Source organism: Lasioglossum baleicum, chromosome 3, assembly GCF_051020765.1.
Source record: "Lasioglossum baleicum chromosome 3, iyLasBale1, whole genome shotgun sequence".
Classification (NCBI taxonomy): Eukaryota; Metazoa; Arthropoda; class Insecta; order Hymenoptera; family Halictidae; genus Lasioglossum; species Lasioglossum baleicum.
The window spans coordinates 16,952,894-16,966,789 of NC_134931.1; the positions used below are offsets into that span (position 1 = coordinate 16,952,894).

General features: G+C 36.3%; 2 protein-coding genes and 1 non-coding gene across 9 annotated transcripts in view; 2 read left to right on the forward strand and 1 right to left on the reverse strand.

The window, feature by feature from the left end:
• LOC143207334 (uncharacterized) overlaps positions 1–13,896 on the forward strand; it is a 37,555-nt gene that overhangs the window by 1,841 nt on the left and 21,818 nt on the right. The window contains exon 1 of one of the 7 annotated variants that reach the window (XM_076420694.1): positions 8,063–8,589. The exons of the other annotated variants lie outside the window; for them this stretch is intronic. The gene's annotated coding sequence lies outside the window, so the exon portion shown is untranslated. Of the gene's footprint in view, positions 1–8,062; positions 8,590–13,896 lie in introns of those variants that run through there. 7 annotated transcript variants of the gene reach the window in all.
• Positions 840–8,038, reverse strand: LOC143207340 (uncharacterized). Its single transcript, XM_076420716.1, has 2 exons — positions 7,897–8,038; positions 840–5,309 (listed from the first exon to the last, which is right to left on the reverse strand). The coding sequence occupies exon 2, from the start codon at positions 5,287–5,289 to the stop codon at positions 3,532–3,534; it is 1,758 nt and encodes a 585-aa protein (XP_076276831.1). The 5' UTR covers positions 5,290–5,309; positions 7,897–8,038; the 3' UTR covers positions 840–3,531.
• Trnar-acg (transfer RNA arginine (anticodon ACG)) lies at positions 9,877–9,949 on the forward strand. Its single transcript has one exon. It is a non-coding gene; the product is annotated as a tRNA-Arg (tRNA).

Genomic DNA, 13,896 nt, shown 5'->3' on the forward strand with positions numbered 1-13,896 from the left:
AGCGTTTTTGACTACTGAGAAACCCCATTTTTGTATTATCAAGAAATGAGAGCGCGAATCCCGCACCATTGCAATCCTGGAGAAACGAGTCTACACCCTTAAAGTTAAAGGGTGAATTTAGATGGGAAAATGAAGCGTTTGAGGGTGTATCAGTAGAACTTTAGGTCAGTGGGGAAACTCTCTGTCATTAAATTCCTTTTCGTACTGTTTTCGTTCGTCAATGGCATGATTTATTGGCGTACGTTCGCTTGACGTTTCGGTGGGTCTGTCGCAAGTGTTGTCCATCTGTCAGGGTCGAAATTGTCGGAGTGCGGTGGTTGTCAACTAAATTATAAACGATCAGTTCGCAGCCGATCTGCATGCGTTTCTTTGCTTGCTAACATTAAACATACGAAATCCTTTAAAAATTTTCAAAGATTGAACATTTTCTACTTTAAATGTTGAATCATTTAATTATTATAAAAATAGTACTATAATTAAAATGAACATATTTATTAACATATTTATTATTTGCAGTTGTTTGAAACTTTATGAAGTTTAAGAATATTCTCTGGAGGTATATAAAAACGCAACAAAATTTTTGAAAATTTGACAAGATATAATTCTTACTAAATTAATGCAATTACCAAAGTTTGGGTTCGAGTCACTGCAACGTTTAAGAATTATAGCAACTTTTACATTTGCACATTTTAACTCGTCTTCTTATGGAGAATGCATGAAATTCCACTTCAAACCCTATTTAAACCTTGAAAAAACGCAACTAGAAACTTCAGTTTTCTTATATATAGTAAATATTATGTAATTAATTATGTTCAAAATTTATTAGGATTCACGAAACAGTTACAGAGCAAAAAATTATAAACTGTTACAAAACGTTGAATTTATCGTGTTGTCATCTTACTAGCATGGAAACGCAACAACTGTGTAAAGAAAAGTATACAAAAGTATGCAAAATATACTCATGAATGGCTTTCATTGCCAATATATTGATGGATTTCGAATTTCTTGTACTTTTGCCTCCCATTGTACCTCCAGGGGAAATCGGAAGACGAAACTAGGACTTCTTTCTCAGTTTTATGACCATTTATTATAAAAAGGTATAAAAGTATAAAAATTATACATGTACTGTGTTATATACTTCACATACACTGGTATGATATACATATATTGTGTGTATATCAACACATATCAATATTATTTATTCGTGATAAATAATATTTGTAAAAGACACAACGTTTTTCTTTGTTAAGTATTGGCCGTATTGAAAATAAATGCTTACTGTAGTGACTACAGTCTGTCCAAGGAGACGAGGCAAAGAAAAGTAACTTGAACACTGTCGCACTTGATTGAGTACGTTTACGTTTACTGCCTCGTCTCGTTGGGCAGACTAATTATATGAATACCGAACGCACACATGATAATAACAACGAAAGATTGTTTCTGTGTTGCAAAGACTATTGTTCGAAAAGGCGAGAACGTTATCTATCAATTAAAACTAAGCAAACAAAACTTATAAAATGATATAACAATAATATTTACATAAACGAACAACATAATATAACATAGAGTGTATACATATAAAAGAACATATAAGTTAATAATACATGATAGTATCACAATACTGTTGATTATAACGGTTCGATTGCACCATGTTTTTTTGTGAGTCAAACCCTTAGATTAGATCCTAATGATAATGACAATGTTTACTAAAAGGTATTAAGTTTACTTATAATAGCTTTTAATGCCTCACAAAGTGTTCCTTTCTCTCTCTCACACACACACACACGACACGCATGCATGTAAATGTAACGAAAGCTATTTATGACACAACGTAACACAAGGAATGTTGATACGAAATAATATCAATGTATTTGTCTCTCACATATGCGCTGTTTTTGTTGCCCTACCACCGTGTTTTAGACTTTCGAAAAATTGCATGCTTCCTTTCAAAACATAAAATCTCCAAAAGTTTATTAACTGCCAGAGTCTTGGAATGGGAATTTGAATTTTTTGAAATTCAAAAAGATTCATTCCACGCGAAATCGGATACTTTTCGGATTTTGTTCAAACTATATGTTATAGCCTTTGTTGACATATAATAGGGCTGTTACTTTCCTTCGGAAGTCGAAGATCATGAAAAGCTTCGAAATTTCAAGATTCCAAAAGCTTCGAAGGTGATGAGAGTCGAAGTTTCGAAGCATCGAATTTTGAACCTCCGTAGTAAATTATTAGAAGATTAAAAGAAACATTTAAACTATTTGTTGACCTTAAGTGACCTTGAATGACCTTCATAATAGATCATTGTATTTGTCTTGGAAAACGCACCATCAAAATATAAATAACAAAACCATACCGTTTCGTTAAAAAAAAAGAAAACAGGAGTTTAGTTTTTTTTATTTGTGCGATAAATATATCTTTTATATAACCGGTTGTATTTAGATTCTGTGAAAAGTCTATCAAGTTTTTTATTTATAGTATCAATTTGTAAAAAATCATGACATTACATAACTTCATACGATTTGAAGACTTCGAAACTTCGAAGTTCCCTTCGTTCCTTCGAATCTTCGACGAGTCGTAGCTTCGGAAAAGCAACGAAGTATTTTTTTAAAACTTAAAAATTATTAACGAAGTAGTTTTTTAAAATTTAAAAATTATTTGTTTCACAGACGTGTAAAATTTAGGGTCAACCTTTTTTCATTAAATTACGACTGAACTTTTAGGTGCTTATAGTGAAATGTCCGCATTTTAAAGGAGGTTGTGTCCTACTTCTTTTAAAGTCAATTTTCCCCTGCATTGCATTTGTTTAACAGTAAACCTACCAACACCGGTCAAAATTACCGGTTCCGGCTTTCTTATTTTACAATTAGAGAAATAGTACAGCTGATTTCATAAGAAACGATTGTATATGTAGATATCTGTAGTAGTGCACGTATTACAATAGGAGCCGACAAACTCTAAACAAAATCAATCTTGTCATTTTTATAAGGGAACATGTACCAGTTACTTTTAAATAAAGTCCGATAGGTTTAGTGTTAAACCAGTAATGAGCATGATAGGGGCCCCTGAGTTGCCTGCTTCTCCCACCAACCTCTCTTTCGTACAGCGCGGCCAGTGTCGCCAGATGAGGGGAATCACGGTGAGATGATGTACCCCCTCTCTGATGACCAGACCAGTCCACGGCACAGGCACCGTGCTTAGTGGGGGACGTTGGAGTGTGCGCATATTGCTGGCATGGGATAGTGGAAGGGGAAAAGGAGGAGAGGAAATGAAGCCGGTTTCTACCTCATCTGGCTACACTGCAGCGCGCCTCGTGCTATCGCTTCCCCCCTCGTGCGTCCTTCCGTTGCCGACCACAAAGGCATGAGACGTTGGTGGAGGAAGCTTCTTCTTAATTATTTTCTTTCACTATGATTTCTCTAAACTCCTCTAAATTTTGCAGATTTATCTTGATACGGAATCGTTCTGCTGTCGTTTCGAGTCGTTTAAATGTATCTTTCGCAGACTTTAAGAAGATTACTATGTAGCAGTTTATTATTCATCGGGGTCATTGTCTAGATCTATTACGGTCGGCCTATTGCTAATATTTTCGATTCCGGCGGAATGCGAGATAAAAAGGCAACTAACAGGCTCCTGTACCGCCGTCTCTGTATTATTGTTTATCTCGCATACGTTCGCGTAGTAGTTGGCAGTATACTGTAGCAGCGTTTCCGATGGAATACTGATATTTCCGTTACACGTTAACACATTCTCTTTCGCATTCTCCGATATGGACAGTTTGTCGTGGCTCAACTTCTGCAGTTTCGCGAACGACTCCTTCGAAACGTTTCTCTCCTTCGTCACGGTTTTAACGTTACTATTCTCGGAACCAACGTACTTTTTCTTCTTCGTAATCTCGTCGACGACGCCATTCCTGGTGTTGAATTTCATGCTAGTCCGTCTCCTTTTCTCAGCCGGTGCGACGTCCTCGCGTTCGAGCAAATGCCAGCTTTGCTGTTCTATCCTGAGCATATCTTTTATCACGTTGCGAGCTAACATTTCCTGCTCGGAACGATTCGGCGACTCGTGATTAATTTCTTTGGCGATATTGTCGTGTCCACGAACGATTCGCAGAACCTCCTGCACTTCGTCGTCGGATATCGGTTCGTCGATAGAAGACGATCTCGAGTATTGTTCTTGAATGGACGACGAGGGATGCTGGTTTGCGACGGTTCTAGAGGAGGTTTGGTGCGGCACGATTATTGGTAATATTACAGGCATCATCAGTTGCACCGTGTTAACCCCGCCAGACCTTTGCAACAGCTTTTCGGTGTAGGAGCCTCTTAATTTCTCGCTTCCACTACTCTCTTCCGAATGCGACTGAAAAGTAACAGTTACGCTATCGATAACTTGTTTCGTAGGCTTCGAAGTCGATTTCAGCGATTCCGAGTCTGACTTAAGCGGTATCGAATTTGACGAGAAGATGCCTGTTTCACACGTGGACGTTAACCTGTCGTTGCGGCAGGTTTCGCTCCGCCTTGTAATTTCCTCGCATTCGGTTGGATATTTTTCTACAAAGTTACCAGCTACATATCGATTGGTCCCGTTTGCTACACGTGTAGTCGCGGTGCAACACTTGCAAGGACTATTATCGAATACAGTGTGATCAATACCAGGAACGTCACCTTTGCGGCTATTATTTTTCAGGATTAATTCCGTAGGATTTGCCGATTCGGTTTGCGTCGCTATGCTGATCGTTTTGTTCGATTTCAGATGTTTACGTTCCACGGAAGTATCGACGACTATCTCGTCGCCTATCCTAAATATTAACCGTAAATTGCTTTGCAACTTTGTTGCAGAGTTTTTGTCGGGCCTACACTTATAATACTCGCAAACTCGTCGACACACTTCGGAATCGTCCTCTTCATACTCGCTCGCGGTACTCACCGTTTCAGTATGTTTATAATGCCTCAACGTCACGTGTACGTTCAGGTCCGTCTCACACTTAAAACACTTTCCACATATGTTGCATGTTGCTCCCAGGATGACCACACTGCAATCGCGCAACTTTAACCCATCGGAGCGTGTCCGCTCTTTGATATCCTGCTGGACGCCGTGTAGCGTGGGGTACGGACACTGAAATCTTCTCATTTGTAGTCCCAAAGATCGAAAGAAGTCTTCTTTTCCGTTTACATTCGAGGCGCTCACATGGTTCAGCTGCGAAACATTTTTTCTGCTGCGTTTCAGTATCCTGAGCGAGCAAGCGTTTGTTTCTTGTGCGCTGTGGTAGTCCGTCTGTATACGTGGCGCCATCTCTTAATGGTCATTGACCCCTGTAAGCAAATACCAGACGCCGATCGTAATGCCAATGTTTCCTTTTCTTTTTTTTCATTTGTATTATACTATATATTAGACAAGTCACAGCATACAAATGTTTTGAAAATAAACCAGGCTCGTCACCGTGTCACGTGTTTCGGTCACATTCTTATTATGTTTACAACTTTTTCGAATGCAATTTTTTGTCGAAGCAGAAACTTCCGTCGTGCCGTAAAAGTATTTCTCATAGAACAACGTGCAAAATAATTTACGTTCAGATTAAGAAACAATTTCATTTCAATGTACATATTTCGAGTTACGAATCAATTACATAGTCGTAATCGTTACCAGAAACAGAAGCAATTATTGTAGAATGAAACCGGTAAATTAATGTGACAAAATAAGGGCATATCTAATAATAATCTAACGAAGATATCGAATTAATTTTTCTAAAAATTAAATGGTTAAGGCGGGCTAACATTTCAGTATTTATTATACATTTTTGGGGGAGAAAGGGGGGGCCCGCAACATTTTTTTAAAGGAAAAGTATTATTGATTTTTTGTTATTGTGATACGTCTCATTAAACTCAATAGCATTTACTTGAACTTTATTTTTATTGATTTTGCGAATATTTTTACGGGCAAGGTAAGAGCAATCTAGCAGCTTTTAGCAATGTATGTACAACTTGGTAATGCGGGGACGAAGAAAGATGACTTACAAAGTGCTTAGAAGTCCAAGAACATTATTTTGAACATTTAATACAATGTAGTATATGTGATAATATTATGATATTTTTCGTTTCTTCAACGTTTCTATTCACAACAAGTTGTTCATTATGACTCTGTAACTATGCGCAATAAGAAAAACGGGTAATTATTTGTAAGAGGTACTCCTCTCCGATTTTGATGAAATTTAAATATGTTATCGATTTCGACATTTTGAACAACCTTTTTCTTTTCGCATATGAGGGGGTCTCTTTTAGTTTTCGAGATATTCACAAACAACTATTGCTAGCACTGAACGTGTTTACAAAAACAGTAAACAGACGTCGCGCTGGAGCAGGCTTACGTTGCCACGGAGCGTGCGCGAATACGGAAACTTTAATTCAATACTAGCAATAGCTTTTGCTGAATATCTCGAAAACTAAAAGAGACCCCCTCATATGTGAAAAGGAAAAGGTTGTACAAAATGTGTAGCTGCATAACATATTCAAATTTCATCAAAATCGGAGAGGAGAGGACCTCTTTCAAAATAATTACCGAAAAACGTTCAAATACTATTGAGTTTAATTAGAGGTATCACCATATCAAAAAATCAATAATTCGTTATATTAAAAAAATATTATTTATTAAAATTATTATTAATAAATATTATTAAAATTATTATTAAAAAATATTATTATTATTATTATTATTATTATTATTATTATTATTATTATTATTATTATTGAAAATATTATTGCTACAAACTGGAGCGGAATAGAAATTGATTTTCTTTCTTAATCTGTTTAATAGGTTGAAAATAATATAACAGTATTTTCAAATTCTTCTAATGTTGTTACCCTTTTAAAATACACCTACTTATTTTTGTGATAAATGCATAAAATCCGCTGTCATTTACAGAGATTATCATAACTCTTTCAGTTCTCAAAATATCCGTAATTATCTCTAATCTTGTTCCGGCGACTCTGATGAACTCCTTCTCGGAAAAAAAGATCTCTATCCTGTTTTCAATATAATATTATTCGCTAAAATATTTTGGAACAGGACGAACAAATGATCATTCGATTGGTCAAGGTGTAATGAACAATTACACGTTTCTATTGTCGAGGTATACTCTATAAATGTTAAAGTAAACTCTTCAAATTCCGAAATGGCGGGGGGAATATTTAATTTTAGAATGGTTCCCTAATTGATTGAATGGAGCCGAATTCATTTCGGCACTAAATATGTAAAACATCACACACACAAGAAATTTGAGAAAGAAGATACATATAATCGAATCCTGAATGTCATGAAATTAAAGAAATAAAATTTAGGTATGGTTGATAAGAATTATTCAATTCCAAAATCTCACTTAATTATTTCGTAAAGAAACAAATACGGGAAAAAAATTCGAGCAATATAATAAAAATATTATATTATAAAATAAGTATCATTTTATGAAAAAAAATGTACTGATGGTGTATGTATGTATGTGTGTTTATTAACAGACAACCTGTATATAACTAAATTTATAAAAATAGAGAATCAGAAATAACAAAAGAATTTTAAAAATACGATTGCCAACGAATTGCAAAAAGAAGGCAAATCGAAACGAGCGACCGCGACGAACACGTCAGTCGTTAACATCTGGTTGTCCGTGTGTCCAAATACGTTAATAAACCCACTTTTTCCTTACAATAGGTACCTCAATTAATTAATTAATATTGTTGTTACATTTTATTTGCAGAAATGATCAGTTATACAATAAAAGACAGCTAACAACGAACTAAATGTTAAGATATTTATCAAGAAATCTAATTACTTGGAAAGATTTAAATAAAATATATAAGTAGAGCGAAATAATAGAAATATTCAAGGTAATCCAAGATGTGTACCTACATGTTATGTGTTTTGATCACCAGAAGTAATAAGTGCTTCTTCTTCGTGTAGGATAAGGGTGAGAGTAAATGTACGATGACACTTCGGCTTGCGAATGGCGGCAAAACAATGTTGATGTTGCGAAAATCTGGCAGAGAACCGAATGACGCAATTCCAGTGTTGCCGCGCGCTTATCTTGTCTGTACAGTACTAAGAATAACATATAATCATCGAGTAGAGTTCAAATGATCTTTCCACGACTGTCAAAATGCAGCGATCTCGAACTGTGAGTCGCCGTGTTCGGTTCAATTCGACGCTTTACTGACAACTAAAACATTAGTAGACCCAACACCCAACCACGCACTATGGCAACACTAGGTGTGCCTGTGTTCCGATAAGACCCAAGAGCCTCCTCCAATGGCAGCGAAGCCGTTTAGAACCTAGCCAATGAGCACAGGCGGTCTGCCTCCGTCACTCCACCGCCCGCTCTGACTCATGTTGTAAACCGATCCCCTTAGAGTTAGACAGAGTTAGAGGCAACTTTATCTTTCTCCACGGCGCAGAAGAAACCGCAACATTGAAACGCAGTACCGCTGTTTCATTCACCGAATATTATTTGACATTATCCCCATGCACAGAACAAAATCTACTAGATATTTATGTACTATTATTAATTTCCGATAAAGCCATTGGGGGAGAACACATAGACATACAGTAAGTATACAAACTTCTTTCTTCTCCTACAAAATTATGAAGGATAAGCTGAAGAAACAAAACAAAAACACATTACCAAACGTATTATTTGCTGCGTGGATTTATATTGGACGAAAAACAAAAGAACTAAGCGATCAATTTCGATTAATTTTTCAGCGTACATAAAACTTTATTTTACAAAATACATTTCTTAAATTTTCATTGCCGAAAAAATTGTAAATAGCAACTTCTAATATTTTTTCTCGTAATTCCAACTAAACGCAATTTTTCAAAAATTTTCATACGTCATCTGTTAAACTAATCCTTCTGGTTTGGCAGAAAAACTGAAGTTATGTGACAGATTGTACATATTTATGCATATGTGATATCGCACATTCTAAAACCCAATACAACTACACTTCTATCAACTCTTTTTAATGCTGTTTTCCAGTCAGGTTGAACATAAATCGAAACATTTTAAAAACTGTTGTAATCAGTGGTGTACCCAGGGGGGGACCAAGGGGGCCAAGTCCCCCACCAAGAAAAAAATGTTTAGCTTCCAAAATTAAAATCGTGGAATAGCCCTGGGTACCGTTGATAGATATTTTGGCTAAAAAAAAATGTCATCACGCAAAACCTAGGGCTGGGTTCAACTAGGCCCCCCCCCCCAGATTACATCCTGTGTGCGCCACTGGTTGTAATAGACATGTAAAATGATCCAAAATCGATATTTCGAAGAATAAAACAAAGGAAAATCGAAGCAAACAAATAAGGATGTTTCCATGTCGTCGTCACAAGTTGCTACTTTGTGTATGTAGCAGAACCTTGAAATGTGTTCTACACGCGTCCGCAACGTTCGCGTAGTCCATAAACATGGGTTGTCATACATACTGAAGCAAATGTAAACATATAACACATACGTATACGTACACATATGCATATTTTATACATACTTATGTCGTGTGTCCGTACGAATGTTTTAGTGTTAGTACAATACATATCAAAGGTTATTTTCGTAAATTTGGTTGTTCTAAATTGGGTTATTTCATTATACTAACTGTATAATAATTATATAACTGTATGTTATAAAACTGCTGCGATAATTTAATTTTTCTTTGAAACATAAAAATCAAACAAGACAGTTATCTACATCTCTGTACATGTCAAAGACATTAAATGGAATCAAGCATATTTCTCGAATTACATTTAATGTAATAGAAATTGTATTTTTATTAGAAAATAAGTGCAATAATATTTTATAAAGCTTCCGTTCGTTTTGAAGCTTAAACTAAGAAGACGTTACAACACGGTCCTGTGGCGCAACGGATAACGCGTCTGACTACGGATCAGAAGATTCCAGGTTCGAATCCTGGCAGGATCGATACTATTTTTTTTTCATAAAAAATTGTTTTCAGAAAAATGAAAAAGTCTTTTCAACTTTATGATATTAATCCAAAATTTATAGTTATTTGGAATAATTAACACCTATATCGTGTAAATAATACAAGCTGCAACACTAAAATTATGAATTACAGTTATCAAGATTTGAATGGAAAGCAGTATTAATGAATATAATATTTAATTAATGCAAAATTCAATAGCATTGGGATAAATATTATTCTGTAGATAATTGTTCTGCATTGATTACCATTAGACTGCGGATTTTTATGCAAAATAAAAATCCTCTGACACTGTTGTAAGAAACAGGAGCCACTTTGAAATTGCTTTCTTTCTTTAATTATTCTAAAATGTCAACAATAAAATATCCCCAGTCTTCAATACTTTTAATCTTTGCATTGTTTAAAACTACAGCGACTCTCTCTCAATTTTGTTATAAATGCGTAAACCCCGCAGTCTAGTTATCATACTGTATTGTATTACGAAGATAACTATATCTGTCCTCTTTGAATAGAACTAACACCAATTATAACGATTGAAAAACAGCCCAATTTCAAACATTCCTTATTCTACAGTACTAAACCAAAATAATATTTATGCATATCATACGTTATTCAGAAACTACTACATAATATAATAAACTTCTACACATGTACATATACTTGTTATTCTAATGTTTGCCCATATGTAGCAATAAGGTCGTTGCCAAAGCTTGCCAAAAAGGAAACAGGCTTCCTTTTACAATGGAACTGTTGCCAGAACAGGTCAAAATTAATGTATGTTCACATGTATACAGGGTGAGTCTCATAACGTGAAGATCTCAAATAACTCATAAGTTACTTGTTGTACGAAAAAATGTTTCGAACAAAAGTTTCATGGTTTCCTGAAGGACGTACAGTGCTCTAATCTGTTTTTTCTTACGTTGTTTTTTTTATTGAGATAAGAGAGTCACCTTCAGATTTTTAGATGGAACGTCTAATATTTTTCTCAAATTCGGATAAATTATGAAATTCTGCGTAGAAAAGTATTAATATAAAGTGGAACTTAAAATGAATAATTACTGAGATATTTTCAAATGAATAATCTTCTATTAGGAAATACGCTCAGTCAACATGATTCGTAACACGACTTTGTTTGCGACGGCAGGTCATGTTTACAAACGTGTTTCCGGTTAGATGTTAGAAATCGTCAACATGAAATGCCTATTTACAAGTATCTTACAAGGGGAGGACCCCAAGTGAGACGATGATATATGGGTCCCTAATGATGTCTGCAAATGTATTAGGTGTAGTTACTCAATAGTTTTAAAGATATAAATAATTAAACTTTCATATACCTTGTTGATATACCATGATTTGCAGCTCAAGTTTTCAAAGTTCCATTAGCCGTGTAAGCAGGTTGCGTGAAAGTTCAACTGTTTATATCAGGCAGTTGCAACCTATTCCCCTCCGACAACCACAAGGTCCCCCACCATCGAACCTCTTTACATACAATGTATGCGTGTGCATCGCGTCGTGCGTCGTGCGTCGCGCGGCACGCGGCTCTCGCGGTGGGGGTGGGGGCTCCCTACCTCCCTACTTGTACTATACATCATGACGATGAAGTCTAAGAGTGGGAGACGAATCTGAGCGGGGAAGGTGTCTCAAAAAGCCCCGGTGCTTCTCGTTGGAACTGCCTGGTTTATATCTTTAAAACTATTGAGTAACTACACCTAATATTTTGCAGACATAATTAGGAATCCATATACCATCGTTTCACAAAAGATTATCAATATCGAAGTCAGGCACCTGGGGTCCTTCCCTTGTTAGTAAACGTTAAAGTAGTATTGAGGAAGGTACTACATGTATTATTGCGATGTTCAATAACAGTGAAAAATACGATATGATAATTATAAAAATGCAATATGGTAATCGGGAATCGCGGCAAGTATTAACACTAAATCTACCAAGCATTAAAAGTGTTGGTTATTTGGGAAGCAAGGTAATTTTATAATAAAGAAAACAGGCAGATATCTTTTAAACGATATTTATGTAGATGCTCTCTCTTCAGAAGTTAGGTTTAGACTGATAATGGTCCGGAGCTTGCCGGTACATTTTATACCAAAACGTGAGTCATTGTCGTCATGCGGATTCAAAGGGCCGCCGCTCTATCTCTGTTTGTAAACCTAAGATATCGCAGAGATTAATGTAATAGGACCGGCAGAGATGGTCCCTGGAATGTTTAAAACAATGGTTCTCGGAACAGTATTCATTTCTGTATCATGACGTCACATATCGACACCCGAAGGTATGGTTCCCCGAATGTATATGTATACAATAGTTCTAGGAACAGATAAACGACGTCATATATCAATAAAAAGTATCTGGTAAATATTGCCTTAGAAAAATGGCAACACTAAATTGAAATTGTAATTTTCAATATAATAGATGCTTGGACAAGGAAATTTATTCCATTATTTGCCGTAAATGTGTTGTGCCACGGACAGGTACTGAGTACCGAGTGTTTTCCTCGCTGTGTGTCAGTTCATTCTTTATTTATTTAATTTCTTAATTCTTTAGTTAAAACAATTATAAGTGCCACAATTACAACTCCACAAGTACTGTATACTTTTTTCTCTCTGTGTCTGTCTGCCCAGCGGGGTGATGTCCGGAGCTTTTATATGTATCAGGGTCGATTTATATGTATCTCACCGGTTGCGGTAACCGAACCGTGATTGTCACCCAGGTTTAAGTGACACAGTTCATACCTGAGCGGTTTCGGCGATTCCGCTCCGATACTTTTCTTCGAGCCGGAAAAAGGCCATACCTCTCGAGCGGGTTGACGGTTCCCTGCCGTGCGTGGCACAAAAAAATGGTTTTCACGGGCTCCACAACTCCTTAGGTAAACAACATGATACAATAAATTACATCATGATGGGAATAGGAAACGTTCCTGCCACTTGTTGAACTCGTCTTAAATAATTATCTAAAATAATTATTAGAAAATATATTAGACATATCTTTGTTCTGCAAATTTTTTCATCGGTCCAAGTGTGAAAAATATTTTTAAAAAATATGGTCGTATTCTACAATTCTTCCTCTTTTTTCCCGCAGGCGTTGACATATAGGCATCTCCTGAGGTGTAGAGGGGAGTAAAGGGTTCTAGGAACACCTGGGGTTAGGGTAGCAAGTGACACGATCTTCGGCACTTGGCCTTTGTTCGAGCATCTCGAACCTTCCTTAGGTTGCCGTAGAACGGAACGGAAACGTATGAACATGCAAGACCGGAACGGTAACCGGACCGGTGAGATATGAATCGACCCTTAACGTCTTGCTGATGATGAGTTAACCGGTCGTTGCCTCGCCGTAACAATTTGCTAAAACAACCTTTCGGAGGTTGTTGACTCGCCGAAATGATTACTCGCGACTTCCGGACACCACAAATGGATTTTTATAATTGAGAAATATGAAACCGGTCATTTGACCGTGGTAGGTTTAGTGTTAAGTAGAAAGTTTCGTAATCGTTCGATCGGACGATTATTTCCCTTGGGTAACATTAAAAAATGCAGTTTATCGCGAGCCACCAACGGCGGTCAAAGATATGCGAGGCGGGAACGTATTATTAGTGCATGAACTGCAATTACTACGGACACACTGAAAGAAGTGCTTCCCTCACACTAATAATTCGATTACGCAAGTACATTCACTGCAATGGACAGCACTTTTATAACACCGTTTGAAATAAAACTTGTTTTAAGTACCACTTTGTATAATACCTTTTTTACGCAGAACATCATAATTTATCCGAATTTGAGAAAAAATATTAGACATCTGAAGGTGACCCTGATATCTTGATAAAAAAGCAACGTAATAAAAAACAGATTAGAGCATCTCCAGGAAACCATGTAACTTTTGTTCGAAAAATTTTTTCGTACAACAAATAACACGAGTT

Bases quoted from the DNA above. Each gene is read 5' to 3' on its own strand.
- LOC143207340 (XM_076420716.1), bottom strand. From the start codon at position 5,289: ATGGCGCCACGTATACAGACGGACTACCACAGCGCACAAGAAACAAAC.